General features: G+C 43.0%; 1 protein-coding gene across 1 annotated transcript; it reads right to left on the bottom strand.

Annotated features, from left to right (window-relative positions):
* Positions 1 to 18,854: 18,854 nt before the first annotated feature.
* Positions 18,855 to 19,655, bottom strand: LOC115587742 (gamma-crystallin M3-like). Its single transcript, XM_030427707.1, has 3 exons — positions 19,570 to 19,655; positions 19,229 to 19,468; positions 18,855 to 19,130 (listed from the first exon to the last, which is right to left on the bottom strand). The coding sequence occupies exons 1-3, from the start codon at positions 19,576 to 19,578 to the stop codon at positions 18,855 to 18,857; spliced, it is 525 nt and encodes a 174-aa protein (XP_030283567.1). The 5' UTR covers positions 19,579 to 19,655.
* Between the last annotated feature and the right edge of the window lie 1,288 nt (positions 19,656 to 20,943).

Consider the following 20,943-nt stretch of genomic DNA (forward strand, 5'->3'; position numbering starts at 1 on the left):
ATGATTTCTCTACTCCTGTGGGAGTCTTACTTGCCCTGCAGTAAGTACCGTATTGACCCGAATATAGGACAAGGTTTTTTTCGATGAAAATTATGTGTAAAAGTTGGGTGGTCTTATAATCGGGGTCTAACCGTTGACACATGCTGATAGTTGTCTGGGTTGCTACACGACTGTTGGAAAAATTATGCTTATATTATCAGTTTCTTGCATTGCATTGATATAACCTGCTTGTCTTCCTTTATATGTTTGTGGAAGTGTACCGAGCTCCTGGAAAAGTACTGCGAAGAAACACACTCACCCTCCGGCGGGACCACAAGGCCTCGAATGGCATCTTGTGTGAATAACATTTGGTGGACATCATAAGAATGTTTGTGTGAAGGATATATGCTGAAGGCCGTAGGTCCGAAAGTGTGAAGAGCCAATCATATACGCTAACGCCCTATTGTAGGTGAATAAAAGATGCTTGGGGAGAGCAGCTCATGGGAACTCAGAAGCCCAGACTTTGTGTGCTGACTTCTGCTCTTCCCCTTTGCCTAGAAAGACAATCTCCGTGTCCGTGTCTCATTTCTTAACAGATTTAAACCCAACATTTCTTGTTGCTGTGACCCGGATCCCAATATACCCAGCTCTGCCAGAAGGAGGACGACACACCGAAGCCCGTCGACGGGCAGGACCACAACAGGTGGCCTGAAGGAGGCGTCCCCTCCAACTGAACAGCGTTGGATTGACGGGATCCGGACTTTGAAACTAAGGAGACGGGACCGGAGAACTGAGGAAAAATCATATCACCTTCTCTTGTGAGTAAAAACACCCTACATTTAGAAACAGGATATTGCAAATTCCTAGGTAAAGTAAAATAGAAACAAAATTAAAATCAGTTTAAGTAGTATTTCTCTTTGAAGCAGCAGCATAGACTGAAACCTTATCAGTGCTAACGAACATCTATGGCCTGTTGAAGTAGAAGAGAACGCATAAAAAACACAATGCAGACTAGGGAAAAGCATTAAAAATAATGATCACTGAAACGAAACTTTGCATACAATGGGTGGGAAGAATACTCGTAAAACTGTAGATGAAGACAGTACAGGTGATAAAAAGTATATGAAGCAATGGAATCCTCAAAGTGTCAAGTATCTAGATAAATGGAAAAAGAAGTATGGATTTACAGGCCGCCTAAAAGTAAGAGAAATAGAGGATTTAATATCCCGCTTGGAGACTAGTCTCATCACCAAGCGAGGGAAAAAGCATGACAAAAGAGCTGACGAACTCCGCATAGCGCAAGGATGGTTAACACAGTCTAAAGCCAAACAGGATAACCTTAAGAAGCAAAAAGAAGTGAAAAAGGAAGCTAAGAAAAGCCAAATTCTTTTTTTGTGCAAAGAAGACAATGAGACAAACTGCAGGCAAGCACCTGAACCTTCCCCTCCCCATACGTGCCATTAGCTAATGCGCCTGTCGAACAAAACATTCCAGAGCCAGTTCCAGGGCCAGTTCCAAAGCCAGTTCCAGAGCCGAAACCAGCACCTGCAGCTAAGCCCTCCCATTTGTCCAACCGTCCGCCTCTGTACCCAAAGGTGCCATCTCCTAAAACTGGAAAAAGTAGCGATAGGGGGGGCCCTAGTCACACTTTGTGACCAACAGACCTCCTCCACTTACCCAACAGATACACCCCCACGAACAGCCCGGCTGGAAGTTCCAGCCTGACTGTCAGAAATCAAAAAAGTAAACCACCAGAGAAAAAATCTTCAAATGTGATAGCCGAAGAAGTGTTTCCCCAGATCCAAGTTGCCAATCCTCAGGCGGGGGGTGAGGATCAGCCTCCAATCCTGTACGTTTTTCGTCCTTGGACCCTCGCGGAGGCTGCGAATGCTGTAGCCGGCATTCCTCCACCAGAGGACAAATTGATAGACTCATACCGCTTGAATGGACAGGAAGCAGGGGAAGCTATGCAATCATTGTTGAAAATGAAATGGGGGAGAGTAAAGGGTAATTACACAGGGAGAAATGGTGTAGGGACAGTGTTTGCATATCCAGCCGATGGAATGCTGGCGGGAGAATATAAAGACGCTCTCGATGCAATAGCAGCTAGAGTGAAGGCCACTTTTGCGCGCGCCGCGAACTACTCTCGCATAGCTGCCATAAAACAGAAAACAGACGAGGATCCTGAGGATTTTAGGGCTCGAATGGAAACTGTGTTTCGTGCTAATAGTGGTATAGCATTCAATGAAAATAAAACTGATACATACCAACAACAACTCAAACATGCTATTATGCATGGTTTGCACCCAGATGTTGCAAGCTGGGTCTGCAAACATTTCATTGAATTTGACACCGCGGATGTTCCTACAACTATGCAGTGGGTCCGCCATGCAACCAAACACTTAGACTCCAAGAATAAGAAAGGGAAGGGAGGAAAAGGAGCGAACACATTTTTCTATGATGACGAAGACTGTGATGCTTTCCTCAATGACAGCCCAGATTGTCACACAGTGGAAACGAAGGGGGGTGATAACCTCAACAGGGAAGCCTGTCCTCGGGATGTTTTGGCAATTCTGACACATACTCAACAGAGGCAATACACCCTCTTATCACCCTCGATGTCCTCCGTGATATGCAGACCTCTGCTCCTGATAATGAAAAACAGTATTGGGTCAAACAAGGCGCTGAAACAGACAAAACAGGACTGTATACACAGGCTAACAAACCTATTCTCCCTAAAAACTTGTACAAAGCTGCCGCCATTTTGAGTCATGGGCCTTGCCATGTCTCAACAGGAGGGATGACAGAATTCCTACTCAAAAAACTTTTGCAGATCATGTGTAATTTGCATAAAACACAACCCACAGGGCAATGTAAGACCAAAACGAGGGAAATTCCCAGAACCAACTGAACCTTTTCAAACTATGCACATGGATTTCATAGAACTAAACAGAAGCGGGCCATACAAATACTGTTTAATACTAGTTGATGCATATTCAAAATGGGTTGAAATAATACCTTCAAAAGCTGCAGACTCACTGACAGTAGCAAAAGCATTGTGCAAAACAATTGTGCCACAGTATGGGATCCCCGAAGTATTGTACAGTGATAATGGTGCACATTTTGTAAACGAAGTTGTAAGTCAAGTTGCAAAACACTTACAAATAAATCTAAAAAATCATTGTGCCTACCACCCTCAAAGTGCAGGTCTGGTAGACAGAACAAATGGGACTGTCAAATCTCGGTTAAAGAAATGCATGGAAGAAACAAAGAGACCATGGCCTGACTGCTTAGATCTAGTGAAATTGTACATGAGAATCACTCCGATCGATAAAGGGTTAACCCCATTTGAGATAGTTCATGGTAGGGCATTTAGACTCCCTGCTTTCTCAAAAGACCTTGAGGTATCTGAAGAAGAGACAACATTGGCAGAGCACATGAGAAAACTGTTGGACCAAAAAGATGTTTCCAAAACAAATTTACTGCCCTCTGATTCTCTTCCCCCTCCACAGGACAGCCAGAAAGTGAGGCCAGGGGACTACATATTCTTCAAAATCATCAAAAGAAAAATGTTGGTCCAGCCCACGGTTGGAGGGTCCGTACCAGGTCCTGCTAACAACACCAACAGCAGTAAAGATTGCAGAAAGGACAACTTGGATCCACCTCAGCCACTGCAAACTGCAGCCTACCTCTGTCTCAACTGGATAGTGGGGAAGTCTGGGCTACAAAGGGGGCTCTGCTATACAGCGGCAGGGCCGTCTCAAACCCCAGTGAAGAAAACAACTGATCCCTGTCCTATTAGGATGACAGAGCAAGGTGATGCAGAATCGGATTGTTCTGGACTTGCTAACAGGATCACAAGGAGGAGTGTGTGCAGTTATTGGACAAACATGTTGTACCTACATCCCTGACGGCATGACGGATGGAGGAGATATCTACCAAGCTCTGCAAAACCTGACCGATCTCCAAAGCTATGTGCTGGAGCAAACCCCCGGTGCCGACCCACTCCCGGACTGGATGACTGGATTCTTTAACAGCACCTGGTGGCAGGTTCTCCTAAAGGCATTGGTACCCGTGTTCGTAGTCATGCTGTTGTTCCTCTGTTTTATCTCTTGTGTGATACCCTGTACACGATCGATGTTTGAGAAAATGGTTCAACAAAGTTTTGTGCAAATGCAATTATTATCCCAAAGGTATGAGTTTGTTAATCCTCAACCTTATGCTGATTCCCGAGTGTAAAAATGTTTTACGCCTCGTCTTTTTCCAATGAAGGTATTATCGAAAATGGCGACAAGAGATAATAACCTGACGAACTAAAAGTACGAGCAATAAAACTGATAAACAGGAGGGAAATGTTGGAAAAATTATGCTTATATTATCAGTTTCTTGCATTGCATTGATATAACCTGCTTGTCTTCCTTTATATGTTTGTGGAAGTGTACCGAGCTCCTGGAAAAGTACTGCGAAGAAACACACTCACCCTCCGGCGGGACCACAAGGCCTCGAATGGCATCTTGTGTGAATAACATTTGGTGGACATCATAAGAATGTTTGTGTGAAGGATATATGCTGAAGGCCGTAGGTCCGAAAGTGTGTTTGTGTACTTCTCCATCATGCATAACAACTGTATGACTCATATGTACTGTCAAAGAGCCAATCATATACGCTTACGCCCTATTGTAGGTGAATAAAAGATGCTTGGGGAGAGCAGCTCATGGGAACTCGGAAGCCCAGACTTTGTGTGCTGACTTCTGCTCTTCCCCTTTGCCTAGAAAGACAATCTCCGTGTCCGTGTCTCATTTCTTAACAGATTTAAACCCAACAACGACCACAACAGCAGAGGGCGCCAGCTTATTGTAGAGACGTCACTGACACTGTGGCTGGGGTTATCTGTCAATCAAAGCGGAGAAGAAGTGACAGGAGATGAAAAATGGAGAGACGCTGTGATTTTACAGAGCAAAGTGGATCAAAAGTGGGGCAAGTTAACAGACATCTGAGGCGGAGCTATGATGATAATTTTAAGATAATGGTGATCATTGCAGCGGAGGCGCCAAACAACTGTCAGCCAGCCAAGAAATATGGAGTTACGGAGTGTAACGTCTGAAGATGGCGGGTTCAAAAAGATCGACTGAAAACGCTAACAGTAAGAGAAAAGCTTATCGTGGTCCTCTAATCTCTTGGAAGTTCCGCTTCCAAGAGATTGACAGGAGGGTATGTGAGTTTGTTATTGAGAAACTAATTTTGGTTATCAGAGTCTTTTTCTGAAGATTAGTCTTGAAAAGAGGGGTCGTCTTATAATCAGGGTCGTCCTATATTCGGGTCAATACGGTAGTTTAACTGTAAAACAAGGGTTATTGTTGTTGTTTGTAGAGAGGGATTTAGTTGCCACAAATATCCTCACATAAGTTGTTGTAAGTAGTCAGTGTCAGTGAGTTTATGCAGGTCTAAAGCAGTAGCCATTGAAACACTCCAATCACTGTAGTCAAAGGCCTGTCATTCCAGCTTTGTTTTGTTGGTCCTTCTCTTACAGGGTTAGGGTTAGGGTTAGCCATTGATTACCCCACTTAGACTTTACTTGGCGGGTCACCAAGTTATATAAACAGCCGCCCTTTTGTATATATTCGTCCAAGCGAATGCCATTTATGATCGATTAAGTAGTTGCCTTAAGTTGCCTTTTTTGTTGTACTTTGTTTTAGCCCTAGTTTCTGTTTTAGTCCTGGTGACTCCATTTTGGTTTTCTGATTTTGGTATATCTGATTTTTTTATTTTATGTTTATTGGCGCACAGCTTTGGCAAAATAAAGCTTGCTTTTTGTTCTCCCTTATCTTGCCTCCTGTGTGTCTGCTTTTGGGTTTAAAACTGTAACAGAGCGAACTGACCACAATATGGGCCCAGTAGAGTTTTTACGAAGCGTTGTGGACTCAGTCTTTGCTTTTGAGCAGGACAAGATAGGGGCGGCTCTAGCTCAGTAGGTAGAGCGGGTCGCCTAGGAAATGTAAGGTCACTGGTTCGAATCGCGATTCCCTTCAGCTTGTCGAAGTATCCGAAGATGCTGAACCCCAAATTGCTCCTGATGAGCAGCATGGCAGCCTCAGTGTATGAATGGGTGAATGTGGCAAGTATTGTAAAGCACTTTGAGCGGTCAGAAAAGCGCTATAAAAATGCAAGAGGAAAAAAAAAGATCTTCTGAATCTTCAGATCCTTCTTGAACGCAAGAAAGAATTGGTTAATTGACCTGCGCTGGGGTAGGTATTGGACATAGCAATACTTTTTTCAGGGGCTAAGAAACTGAAGGTGCGGAAGTGCATTGCATTGGCTACCTTATTGTTGGCAATCACCTGTCCATTAGCCTCTTGCCAGGCTTGGTAATAGCCAGTCAGCTAACCTCCTGTCTAAACCAAGAAGACAGGCTGACACCTCCCATGGGTCCTCCGTCAGCTCCCAGGCCGACACCTCCCGGTGGTCCTCCCTAAGGTCCTGGTGAGCCGGGATTTTTATGCCCAGTCTACATCTTCTAGTCACACTAGAAGGCTTACAGTTCCTTTAAAAGGTTTTGCGGTTTGAGGCCACAGCTTTAGGAAAGACACTGTTCCATCTACTGGTGTGGGACCTTAATGTTCCGAATCATTTGTCAGATGGCAGCAGTTCAAGCAAGGTGTGTCCTTGATAATTTCACTAGTCTTCTTTTGCAATTGACTGTCATAGATAGTGTCCAGGTTTGGGAGCTCCATCCTGAAGATGCTCTGGGCCGGCTTCACCACATCATGCAGGTCTTTTTGCTTGCCGTCTGTGCAGCTGTCATATCACACAGTAGTGCACTTAGCAGTGAGGCTAGTTTCAGTTGAGGAAGAATAGTCATTGTTGGGCCTTTTCAACCAGGTGGAGAGTTTCCCAAAGTCTAATTTGCCTAAGCCTAATTGGTCCTGCTCAAGTTTCTTTCTTTCTTTCGTTCATTCTTTCTCACTCACTCACTCTCACACACACACACACAAAACTTGGTCTGAAACCCTGCAAATTTCACCCTTGTACCAAAGCAGGTGTCAGTGTTTACAACTTCATTAAGGCAGAACTATCCTTGTCTAGAAGAGAAAAAAAAACACCAGGACAGACTACAATACAGCAAGCCTTACTCTAGGATTATTAATCCGGAAAATATGTAAAAATTTTTATTAGTGTTTGTTCTTCTGAACATAATCATTGTATGTATCCTAACTATAGCACCTCCAGTTCTCAGAGTAGCATGAGTGAGATGTCTCACTATGGAATGAGCATCCCTGTGTTTTCCTCAGAAGCATTTATCTCATTACACTAGGGCTGATTGATTCCTCAGATTACAATTTTAAACAATATGATCTGCAAATCGCAGAGGCTGGGGATTGGGTCTGATCCACGTTTAACCACATGTCAATGGTTTTACAAATTCATGCCATCTTCCAAGTGTGAAAGTCATGCTCGACAATCAGAAGAGTGGTGCTCCTCATGTACGTGTGTTTAGTAACTAAGAAAGGCAGTGCCTCCATTCATTATTATTGTTATTATATAACTCAAGTCACAACTTTTGTGATAATTGTGTCTTTGATTGTTATGTTCTGTGCAAATTGAAAAACAAAAAACAAAACTTGTTGGCAGCAATTTACATCCTTAAATTGTCGTCTTTGCATTTGAACATAGATCAGTTAATATTTTGATGGTGTATTAAACTGGTATTACTGTCATGGCTCGGGCTGCCCCGATTTATTCGGGGACATATGATTGTGTGCACCGTCCTTTTTTCTTTGTTTTATTTTCAGTATGGAGAGCAGCAGGAGGCGGGGCTGACCCACTGAGGCAAGCGCAGCGAGGCACACCTGGTTTCCATCTTCACCTAATCACCCGCTCCATAAGAAGCCAGCTCTGACTCGACTCCGGTGCCAGATAATTCCGTCTCATCGGTAGAGCTTGTCGCCAGCGTTTTCTGCGTCCTGGTAACATATCATATCTAAAGAGAATTTTGCCCTGACCCTGTTTTTGTCCTCCTCGTCAGCTTGGTGCCTCGCTGCCCTGCCTGCCACGAGCTCGCCTCCAGCCTCCAGCCGCCAGCCAACGCGGACACCCTTTGTTTCAGCTCGACTCCAGCCGCCACCCGCCGCGGACTCCCTCAGTTACACCTGTCGCCTGCCGCCTGCCGTTTTGCAGCTGCGGACATCTTCTGTTGACCATTTTGCTCCTTTTGTTAAAAAACGCCTGTGTTCATTCACTCAGTCTTCCGCTTTTGGGTCCTCCTGCTTCGACACCCCGCAACAATTACTCCATCACATGTTTTCCCAAACCAGCTCTACATTATACCAATCCTGACTGGTGGGTGATCATGACGTCCATGTCAGACAGATCCATCTACTCATAAGTAGTTTGTGCTATGATGCAGCGCACCATTCAAAATAAGTTCCTCTCAGGAAGGGCTGCCTGGTAAGACACATGCAAGTAACATAAAGTTCAAATTCATACCATTTGTTTCAGTGTCACACTATGTGATATAGGGACTCCACTATTGACAAACAAGGTTATTACAAGCAACCACCATCACTCAAAAGGAAGTATTCTTTCCCACCCAATGGGTCATGCTCAGAGCAGAGAAGTCCATTTTATAAAACCAGTGTCACAGTTCATCTCTGCCTCACCACTCTGCACCTGCCTGCTTCAATCTGCCCATCAGACACACCACACTCATCAAGTCAACTCCACTCACCTGTGCTCTCTGCTCTGCTCTGGCTGCATTTAAGCCCCAGCTCCACACTCACTCATTGCCAGATTGTTCTCAATGATTGCACCAGACTCTCCAGCGCTTCTCTGCCTGATCTCCCAGTTCCAATCCCGCTTGCCTCTGACTATCCTGATCTCCTGGAAATCACTTCAGCCTTCCGTCCCCGACCACGATCCTCACCTGTCCCTTTCTGGGTTCTGCCTGTCTGCTCCCTTGGCTATCCGGTGATTACCTGATTCAGTTCTACAGAGTGAGTGTTACTCCTGTCTCCTCTGTGACTTCCTGCAGTTCTGTGATTGTGTGACTGTGACCAGTGTCCTGGTTTGGTTCAGCTGAACCTAATATCCAATCCCCACCAGAGACTGTTAAAGGCCAGCACCCAGAAATCAGACTGTTTGGCCTACTGCCATTGTGTCCAGCACATGTGCTAATAAAGTTTGTTACCAACGATACCTGCCTGTCTTTGTGCTGCTATTGGGTCCAAACCAAACCCATTACACGTAAGGGGTGAAGACCAGCTTGCAACTGCACAAATGTCCTGGATGGAGACCCCTTTAAATCTGGCCCAGGATGTAGCCAGGTCACAAGCAGAAAGCACTTGCAGGCCCACCTGTGCTTGCAAACCCTGGCATGTACAGTATAGGCCAGAGCAATCCAGTGAGAGAACCATTGCTTCATAATAGGCTTGCCCATTAGGGGATTAGCTCATGATACAAAAAGTTAGTCAGTTTTACAAGACTCCTCAGTGTCGATGTAAATAGGCAAGCCATGGACTAACACAGCTGGCCCTGTTTAAATGATCTATGGAGCATAATGTAAGGCGCATGGTGCAAGTGTGTTTGATGTGTGTCCAACTTCCTTTTGCTAGTTGAATGGTGGATAATCTGAGTGCAAAGTAAGACACATGGCACAAAGGTGTAGCTAACTAGCCATTTTACCTTAAAATTTTTTCAGGGGCTTTTTCAGGGGCATTGTCATGCAGCAATAGCAGCCAGGTACACCTTAACTGTGCAGAATACATGGTGTTTGTCAATCAAATCCTGCAATTCCAGGTGTGGGTGAAACATTGTCCTTCAGACAGCATGTCCCTGTGTCATAGTTGTCATAGTTCTCCACACCAAAGTTGATAAATCTCCGCCAGCCAGTACATTGCTGGCCTGTGCAGAGCTGTCAGGATCAGTGTGTGGCGGTGCCATGGGAGGAAATATGTGCAGGAGGATGGGTGGCGAAACGCACCCATGTTGAGAGGTGCGTCTGGATCGTGCATTGAGAACAACAGCATCAGTGTGCATTTTCTCTTGATGCGATTGTGTCTACCACAGCTCGGCCATAGGGCATCAACATTTGTCCTACAATGGCTGGGTGCAGAGTCCAATCCCTGTATAACAGTGCGCCCCTGGATTGCAGATCTACCCCCAGTTTCAAAGCATCAGCTACGTGTGTGTTGTGTGCTTTGTCAGAGACAAAAGACGCCTGCTGCTCCACAGTATCAGTCTGCGTGCCAGCGCATGTAACTGATGAGAATGCAAACCCCCCGATGGTTGATGTATATGCCTCCATTGTTGTAATGCCCATCTCATCAGAACCTGATGCCCATTGAGAAATGGGAGAACGTGCTTCTTCTGTGCCTCACACCCCTACTGCAAATGTCCGTAGCCGCAGTAATCAACAGGGTTAAAGGCAGTTTGGTGATCATGTCACCAATGATACTCTCTCCTCATTTACATTGTACAGTGCAGACTGTACTACCAGTGTCTCCAACCAGTTTCTTCTGAAATGCTCAGATGAATGTACCTTACTAGCTCTGTTAACTAAGAGTGATGACCCCAGGCTACATCAGTAGCCCTTTTTACACAGTGTCTCTGCATTATCTCCGGAGCGGTGGTTCGCCAATTCTCCGCCGATGGTGATTCACACAGAGCGAAGCATCTCCGCTGTTCTGCCGTGTTTCATACAGAAAGCCGGCGCTGCGGCTCCTAAAGAGGCGTGACGTTACACGTCATGTTGATGACGTCGGTGTTTCCCAGGTGTCCCCCCTGTTAATCTAAACCCGCAGACTGTTTATAATCATATGGATGCTGTTATAATGTGTAATTGAGATCCTGACCCACCAAACATCCTGGAAAGTGACAAAGTTAAGTTTTTGCGCTAAATTACATTATTACATAATCACTATCATCAAACAGGATGCTGTCTGACTCCCTCACTGGCGGGGACGGAGGCCATTTTCTGGGGGAATATTCCCTGAAGTCTCGGTCGGGAGGGCAGACGGTCGTGGTGATTTATTTTCATCACAAACACTTGGTGAGTTAAAGTTTTTGCCGGTGACAAACGCTGTTTTTCGGGCAGAAATGTGAGGAAGAGTCAGTAGGACAGACAGGAGGATGGACGCTTCTCCACATACAGCTGTGGTATTTTTTTCCCTCATATAAGTTGCCAAAGACAGTTACAGTTACTACGTTACTTTTGTTCGGTTCTGTAACGTTGCTTTGTGGGACATTTCTCTGTATTTAGTTGAGTGAAGGACCTGTGCAGTTATCAGACTAGTCAGAGCGACGCGACCCTGCTCCGCGCCCCTGCTCCGCGCCTCCGGATTGTCCGTTCACACTGGGATGGCTCACCAATAATGTGGCCCTGATACTACCTCCAGAGGCGGATCAGCGCCGGAGCAAAATTTCCCCCTTCTCCGCATCTGAAACTTTCACACAGAGGAGGGTGCGGAGAATTAGCACAGGATCTACGCATGCAAACGGCAGTGTCAATGGGGCTAGTGTGAGTGTCATGCTGTACTGCAGCACAGTGTAGCTCCGCATGTGAAAGAAAATTATAAAATAAGCTTCAATTTTGTGAGATTGCATTTCCACACATGCAGAGTAGAGCCCTGGAGTCTTCATCTTCTCGGGTCTGATGTAGCTTAGGCGCCAAACAAGAGAGCGGGCTGCATGTAAAACCAAAAGCCTACTATGTGGCCACCATGCATCAAAAAGCCTGTATACAAAAAAAGTGTCCTCAAACCCCAGCAGTCCAGTAAATTGTGGTATTTACCCAAATTCAAACTTTCATTTCCCATTGGCTGAGATGAGCCTGAACTCACCTGAGTTTTGGTGGAGTAGCCATGATGTCAGAGTGTAACTGCCACTCCATGCCACTCTTCCTCACATTTTTCCCCCCGCCTAACGTGATGCTGAGGAATGCATCTTCTCTGCAGCAGTTTTTAAATGGGAACATTCAGAAGTTCAAATGTAACTCTGATTTACCTGGTCCACTGTCTTTTACCTTTCTGGATGAGCAATAGATATAGATATATGCATATATGCACCAGAGTTTCAAATGTGCACCTGAATGCACCATGAAATCCCTGAGTGTCTCAAGCAATTATAGCTGATTATTTAGTGCTTGGCAGGCAAATTTGAATTTTATATTAATATTTTATATTGTTATTTTAACAATTACAATTAGTCATTAACTGCTACTAATCCCCCCTGCCTCTACCTGTGTACCAGCACAATATAAGTATTGTATAGCGGCTTGTAAGGGTGTTATTAAGAACTTATCCTTATTAAGGATCTTAATTTAAAGCATTACAAAATTAAATACATTGTTTTTGTATTAGTATTTCTAAGGAATGTTAGAATTAGGTCAGTATGCCCATGTGTTCTGGAGAATATTCTGGACAGTACTTGGCTTGTTTTGGACTGTTGCAAAAATGATAAACATACACTGTATTGCCAAAAGTATTCGCTCAAATGCCTTGACTTGCATATGTATATGTTGCAGGTGTCTGATCAGGAGGACTGTGTTCCCGACATGCAAGTCGACCACGACTACTGTGCGACACCCCAAACTGCAGTTGTGGCTCATGAACTCGTGACCGAAAACCCAGAACTGAAAAGAAAGATAGAGGAGCTCCAACATCAGCTTGAAACAATGCAACTGCAGTCTGGGTTTGGACTTCAGCGTCTCACTGGATCCGATTATGATATTCATTTTTACACGAGGTTGGTGTATGATCAGGATAGTATCCTCTCTCACCCTCTCGCCTTTCTTTCTGTGTGTGTGTGTATGTGTGTGTGTGTGATGTAAACAATGTTTAGTCCTGGTGTGTGTGCTCACTTCAAGAATGTAACCTACCATTATGACACAATGACATAGCCTATGTGACTGCGTGTCAGCAATGTATATTCTAACTACTGAATGTCCTATTGTTTCATTTCAGATTCTCATCATATGTGCACTTTCTGGCCTTTTGGCAACTGGTGGAGCCTGCTGTGACAACACAGATGGTACGGATCACCTCTACCAATGCTGCATCTAGTAGCACAACTTCTATAAAAGCTGCAAAACTTGCGCCCATAGATGAGTTGTTGCCGTTCCTGATGTACCTCTCTGTGGGCCTACCTATGAGGGACCTGGCCAACCGGTTTCTCATTTATCGCACCACAGTCAGCAGATTAATTACTTCATGGACACACTTCTTGTATCATCTGCTGAGTTCCATCCGCCTGTGGATTCCACAAGAAGTTGTGAAAGCCAACCTACCACCAGAATTCGCCTCATTTCCTGACACACAAGTGGTGCTTGATTGCACAGAGCTTTTTTGTAGGCACCTTTCTCTCTCCTTCTGCAGAGCGAAGTCTTCTCAATGTACAATTCTCACACCACCTTCAAAGCCTTGATTGGCATTGCACCCCACGGTCCCATCACCTTTGTCTCATCATTGTAAGCTGGGTCAATGAGTGACAATAAGATTTTCAAGAGATCGCGAATCACCAAATTCCTCACACCACAGATGGCAATTATGGTGGACAAGGGCTTTCTTGTGGACAACCTCTTTCCCGGAAAGGTTTACCGACCTACCTTCCTTGTGAAGAACACCCAGATGGCCAAAGAGGATGTCAACCACACACAGTCCATTGCCCGCCTAAGAGTCCATGTTGAGAGGTGTATAAGAAGAGTGAAGGAAAACAAACTGTTTGAGAAGGTTATACCTCTGTCCATATGTGGTATGAGTATTGACCAGCTGTTCACGGTTGCTTGCCTCTTGGTGAATTACCAGAACTGACCACTGGTGAAGGCATGGGCAACACAAAAATTACATGGTCTGGAGTTTTAAATCGGTTTACAATCAGTTCTTGAATGATTGGTTCATGTGTTATTGTTCATACAATATGTACAAAGTTTGAACTGATATTGACTGTTCACTGTTATTGTTCATGTTTACGAATCTATACAATCTATCTGTACCACTGGTACACAAGGCACGGGCTCGATTAATTAAATATTTTTCCTTTTTCAAAATCATTCTATATGTTGTCTTGTTCATTTCAAACATCATGTACACAATACCATCATTTTTTATTGAGAAAAACACACCAAAGAAATAAAATGAAAATATCCAATTTAATAAGTGTATATTATGTACAATATAATCTAATTACATAATTTCCAGTGTTGTGCTGAACTCCTGAGGTGGAAAAATTATTAACAAGCCAAAAGTAATAATCTTTTACATCTATGGTAGCCTGACAGAGCACTGAAGTTACACGGCTGGCACACATTTTATGCTTTTAATTAAGGCACTCCACATTTCAATCAGTCCAAAAGGTGGTCTCTCAGTTGTGTCAAATGTACATCTAGATGTATAATAAATATTAGAAATGAAATAAATGAAAGCTTATCTCCACGATGTCACATGAAGAACAGCTGACTTTCTCTTTCTCCCTTTAATGAGAAATGCATTCACATGTTTTGTATAGATTAGTAAAAGTTAACAATACAACAAGAATAACACGGTGGGCTCTCAGTTGCATCACATGTACATCTACATTTTGTATAGATTTGTAAAAATGAACAAAACTTCTACACTCGTAGAGATTTAGATGAGAAATACATTCACATGTTTTGTATAGATTTGTAAAATGAACAATAAAACTTCTACACTCAGAGATGAAATACATTAACATGTTTTGTAGAGATTTGTAAAAATGAACAAAACTTCTACACTCGTAGAGATCGAGATGAGAAATACATTCACATGTTTTGTATAGATTTATAAAAAAGAACAATACAACAAGAACGACACCATAACTAATTTAAGAACTTTTTAAGAAACTGAACTGATTGAGAGTAAGATTACTGAGGTATTAGCCCATGTAAAAATGAAAAAATGAAAAATCTCCCTTCTCCCTAATAATTGCATCCACCTCAGCCTCCCTGTAAATGCGCTGCCTGCACAAGAATGTCATCATTTGCAAAGACGACAAAATCGCACCACTCCATCCCAGTGACCAACAGCTGACCCTCCACCTGCCAATAGCAGCTATGGCTAATTTTTAACTTTAATGTGCCACTCTGCATTTTTAGATAGCTACAGTCTACATAGCTTTTGGCGTTGGGACATTAACTTCAATGAGTCCAAACGGTGGACTCTCAGCTGGGTCAAAAATTATGCCATCAGGAGAAGACCCCAACCAGGGGGCATCCGGGTGGATCACGAACCAACATGGCCAGCAGTTGACATTTTTCATCCTGCAGTACTCCTGAATGGCAACTGGTTCCAGTGCCAATCCCCTCTACATCAGTGCCGTCTGAGAAACTCCTCATTCTTACAGCCAGGTTTTATGCTGAGCTCTGCCCTCTCACGTGGCATATTTCCTTGAACCGGGAGGAAGTGATCCTTAGGCTCCGGACCCTGTGCCACTCCACACTTTCGCTCTGCTTTCTGGTGGCCACCTCTATTTTCCACGCCATATCAAATGATGTTGCTATTGATTGCAGATGTAGTTGTTGCTGATGGCTACACACAAACTGGCAGGTGGATGGATCCAGCCTGTAGCCATCTAATGGCAGAAGTGGTGGAGGGGGGGCATCTGGGTGGTGCATTACAACCTCACTCACTGGCAATGCATGCTGGTACGAGATGGGACTCCCTTCATGTACCACTCAAAGAGAGGAGTCCACAAGTGGCACATCCCCACTTATTGCAATGGTTGTGAAGAGTGGAGTAACGTCTGCCGTGAAGTCCTTGTAGACCTCCGCCACTTTCAGGACATTTGGATCTGGCAGGTCCCCCCGCACTGCCTTGTAACAGTTTCTCCTTTGAAATTAATATTTCACTAATGAAAGATGAAAAAATTACACAGAGAAACCACTGAACAGTTATGAATTACGCAAGGCTATACTATTACATAGGACAACAGATATCACCTTACACCGTCAGCTACAGTGTATTGTCTGGCTTTGGGCTTTGTGGAGAGGAACACCATATCACCCACTCTGCCTGGTTTCACACCCTATTAAGTACACAAAAGAACTATTAAATGAATAAAAATTTCATTGATGGATTACCAGCAATGGAAATAGCATTAGCTTGTGTTTTGGATCCAAACAAATACTTACCATGGTTCTTGGCTTGTGCCAACGCTGCTCTGTCTCTGTGCAGCGAAGGACAGGGGGCACCGCGGCCAGCTTGAGAGTGGAGTAGTGTGCTGACTGGAAAAGCAAAGCAACATTGTGGTTGAATAGCGCTGTTCCAGCCACACAGGAACACACTGCCTCTGCTATCTCCACTGGTGAGTAATTCTCAAAGGCAATCTACACATGAAAAGAATAACTTTAATTTCTTATTTAAGTCACTACAACAACAATGAAAACGAGAAAGATGAGAGCAGGCTAATCAGGCAAAAAATAGGTATGAAAATAGCTGTCAGGTAATCAACTGAAGAGAGAATTAAAATCTAGTTCTGCTCTATTTTAGGTACTGTAATTGACACACCTTGAAGCCTGTCTCTCTACTCTCTTCATTATTGTTTTTGACTTAATTATAATAATAATTGTTTATTGTAACAACATAAAACAGTGAACAGTGAACGATATGAACAGGTTATTTATTAACACAGATTCAAGGTACAATATCAGCACTTACCTACTACTGACCAATGTACCATGTCTAACCTTATGCTCTAAAGAACAAAAGCAGTCACGAACAGTTCCTGGGGTTTCCATGAAAGCTAATTGTAGGTTCATGTTATTTGTTGAGCAACTGGTAGGTTGTCTTAACGGGTATCCCTTTAGCGTTTATAAATTCTGAATTCACGTTACCAACTCTAGCCACATAAAACCCCCAGAAACAACCTGACTTGAACCGATAGATTAACATTAAACTCTTTTTCCTCCCTACTCTGAGGTCATGAGGTTTTTCATGTTTCCTCATCGACGAGGTAGCCCTGACGCTCACTCTCCCTGCTGGATCTTTGTTGGAACTGTGGGATTGGACATTATTAAATTATATGTAAAACGTAATTGTACATCAATTGAACATCGTACAGTCGATTAGATATTCTGTCAAGTTGTCAAAGGTGGCAAGCAACTACAACTCATGTGAGCTAGAATAATTAGCTAGCGTCACTGTTTTTGCGATTATGATTTACCTTTATAGTTGTCGATAAAACTGGACAGATAGATCTTGAAGCCCTTTCGCGCTTACTCCTTGGAGCAGAGATGTACTTCACTAATTGTGATGGTGGGGAGATCTCGCAAACACTTGTCCAAACAATTGTCCAACATCTCTTAGTATGCTGAAGCATTCAGAGTTCCTTTCACTGGAAATGAGGGGCCAAGCCCAGCTCCTGAAAAACAACCCTACACCATAATCCCCCTCCACCAAACTTCACACTTGGCACAATGCAGTCAGACAAGTACTGTCCCCCTGGCATCCGCCATACCCAGACTCGTCCATCAGATTGCCAGATGGAGAAGCGTGATTCATCACTCCAGAGAACGCGTCTCCACTGCTCTAGAGTCCAGTGGCAGCGTGCTTTACACCACTGCAACCAACGCTTTGCATTGTACTTGCTGATGTTTGTCTTTGATGCAGTTGCTCGGCCATGGAAACCCATTCCATGAAGCTTTCTACGCACTGTTCTTGAGCTAATCTGAAGGCCACATGAAGTTTGTAGCGACTGACTCTGCAGAAAGTTGGCGACCTCTGCGCACTATGCGCCTCAGCATCTGCTGACCCCGCGCCGTCAATTTACATGGCCTACCACTTCGTGGCTGGGTTGCTGTCATTCCCAATCGCTTCCACTTTGTTATAATACCACTGACAGTTGACTGTGGAATATTTAGGAGTGAAGAAATTTCACAACTGGACTTGTTTCAAAGGTGACATCCTATCACAGTACCACACTGGAATTCACTCAGCCCCTGAGAGAGACCCATTCCTTCACAAATGTTTATAGAAACATTCTGCATGCCTCTGTGCTTGCTTTTATTCACCTGTGGCCATGGAACCGATTGGAACACCTGATTTCAATTATTTGGGTGGGTGAGTGAATATTTTTGGCTTTTGTCGTACTGTTGTTGTTATGTGCGGTGTCCTTGAGTGCTCTGAAAGGCGCCTCGAATAAAATGCATTATTATTATTGTTATTATTATTATCATTATTAATATAGTGTACATTTGCATAAAGCAGGCATAGTTGTCCACTCCCATGTTGGTAAGACTATTAAAAACCTAAAAAATATCCGTAAAGGTACATTTAGAATGGATTAAAAATGTGCTATTAATTTGCTATTAATTGTGAGTTAACTAGGCACAATCATACGATTAATTGTGATTAAATATTTTAAACGATTGACAGCCCTAGTTATTATCTTTCAAATGAAGGGGCACTATGTAGTTTTGGAGAAGAAATTCAAAATAAGACTTTCAATATTTATTATCTTAACAAGGTAGTAATATTAGTTTCCATAGCTGAATAAAGAAGCTGTTCTCAGAGGAAAATAAGATCCCAGAGCACTATTTGAAGCTAGAAAGGTGGCGGGGTCCGCCACATATAAACAAAGTTAAACATTATAAACTGTGTTGCCCTTTAAGGTTAGTTTGTTAATTCAGTTTACTCAGTCTTCAAAACAAAGAGACTTTGTTTATTTAGTTTGTTTAGGCAGAAACAAATCAGTCAATGAAGATCTTTCTCTTCGATTAAAATTTGTCCCTAAAAACTACATAGTGCATCTTTAAAACTTTAATGTAATGTGTTAGAATCTGCATTTCTAACAGATTATACAAAACAAAAGAAACAGAACAACGCCAGAATTTAGGAATTCATATTATTTAATGAAGTTGAATTGTACAATTAGCACATGTCCATGATGCGCTTCATGCTCATGAACCTGGTGCCACTCATGCCCATCTCCCTGAAGCTCCTGTACTCTCCGGGCCTCATGTACATCATCCTGCCTCTGAAGTGGGGCTGCTCGTACATCAGCCAGTGGCCGTCCATAACTTGGCAGGACTGGCAGTCAGACATACGATAGCGGTCCTGGATGTTGTCGCAGTCCTCCATCAGCTCATGCATCTGACCACTGAAGTTCTCCCTCTCGTAGATCCTCATCCTGAACTGGCCTCTGTGCTATATAAGAGAGAAAAGAAAAAAAAATTTGTGTTTCCAGAGTTAAAAAAGTGTATTACTTCCCCAAATTGGATTTTTTAGGTGTGTTTTATACTTACCATGGGGATCATACGGCAAGACCTGATACCACTCATTCCCATCATGTTCATATAGTCAGCGTACTCGCCCCTCTTCATGAAATACTGGTTTCCCATGTAGTTGGAACGGTCGTAGACCATGAAGCAGCCGCTCTCCACCCTGCAGGACTGACACCTGCTCAGGTAGGAGGACATGTCAGAGCAGTCGCTCATGCACTCATAGGAACGACCCTGGAAGTTCCTGTCTTCGTAGAAGATGATCTGAAAAAAGTATTAAAAAATATTTTAATTAAAGAAATTACACTATCCTCTTACATATTTTTAAACTAATTAATGATTCAAACATTTTGACTGTGTCCTACCTTGCCCATGTTGAATGTGGTGGTTTCGCAGAACTCTCAGAGAACTGATTTGAACTGATACTCTGCTTGTCTGAACAAGGTGCATTTATACCTGATCAAACAAAGCCTGTGTGGCCCTCTATTGTTCAAAGTCCTGACCCAGCAACCTACTATAGAAGCCTATACAGTTTTTAGTTGCTTACCCATATACCAATAGGGTCACAACCTCTGAACAGAATTTTCCTTTATGTTAGTCAAAAATGGCATGGTATTCCATGAGAATTTTATGAATGGTCAAAAAATGGTTTCTGGAAGCTGCACAATATACAACTATAAATTATATGAATAGGCTAGTAAAAAGCCACAGTTACATTACTTCAATTAAATCTTGATCTTACTTTGTTATTTCCCTAAAACAATAGCAGCCAGTGAGCTTACATTTGAGCAAAGCTAAATATTCATTGAACACAGGGCTTTTCAAACAAGACCACAATGGTATTGCAAAAGTGACTTCTGAAGTGTGGTAATATCCACTATCAACTCATAATACACACTGCCTTTGAGATGATGTTAGTGATGGAAATTTGTTAAAAAACAAAAAAACATCATCAACAAAAAAACAAATACAAACTATTAATATGGAGTGTCATGGTTATACTAATGGGTTTAAGAGGATTTTTTTGCAAGTAAAGATACAATGTTTAAGATGTTATGCCCCTCACATGACATTAAAAGAATATCATGAACAGATTTCAAGATGGAAATATTGGATGTTTTAATTTTGTATGCGTCTAGTCACAGTAACATCTCTGAAGCACCCATCCCTTTTTGAGTGTATGTTAAGGCAATTCAGCCAGACAACTGAAATTATGCTTCTTCATTCATATGCAACATCCTCACTATTCTCCCTCCATGTCCAATGCACCCTTTATCTATATCATATAAATGCAGTAGATGGTCTATTTAACAATCCAAACTGGAGTTATTCTTCTCCCTGGTGCACATTGGCGACTGTGCTTGTTAGTCAGTCAGATATTTAGCATGGCAATTTCTTTAATTTATTTCATGGCCTTAGCTAGTTTGCAATGCCCGTATGGGATATGTGTATATATTTTTTTCAACTCTGTGTCAAACCTGCTTCCTGACAGCAGTCGAACACTCCACTCAGTTTGTTTAATGTGCACGCCTGCACAATGTGAAGATGAGATTTGGTAGATGTGTACACCCTACACATTCCCATAGGACCCCCCTCTGTATATAGGTCCACAGAAACGTTTATGAATATCTTAAGAGAGGCACAATAAAGCTTTAGTTTTGGTGACGATATTAGAGCTGAACTCAAATTATTAGTATAGCCACATGACGAGTGACTAATTCTATACCCCTACTGTAGAC

The sequence above is a fragment of the Sparus aurata genome, chromosome 9 (genome assembly GCF_900880675.1).
Source record: "Sparus aurata chromosome 9, fSpaAur1.1, whole genome shotgun sequence".
NCBI classification, from domain to species: Eukaryota; Metazoa; Chordata; class Actinopteri; order Spariformes; family Sparidae; genus Sparus; species Sparus aurata.

Coding starts and splice junctions, on each gene's coding strand:
- LOC115587742 (XM_030427707.1), bottom strand. Junction 19,131..19,228: donor CTTGCCGTATGATCCCCATG/GTAAGTATAAAA, acceptor TCTCTTATATAG/CACAGAGGCCAGTTCAGGAT.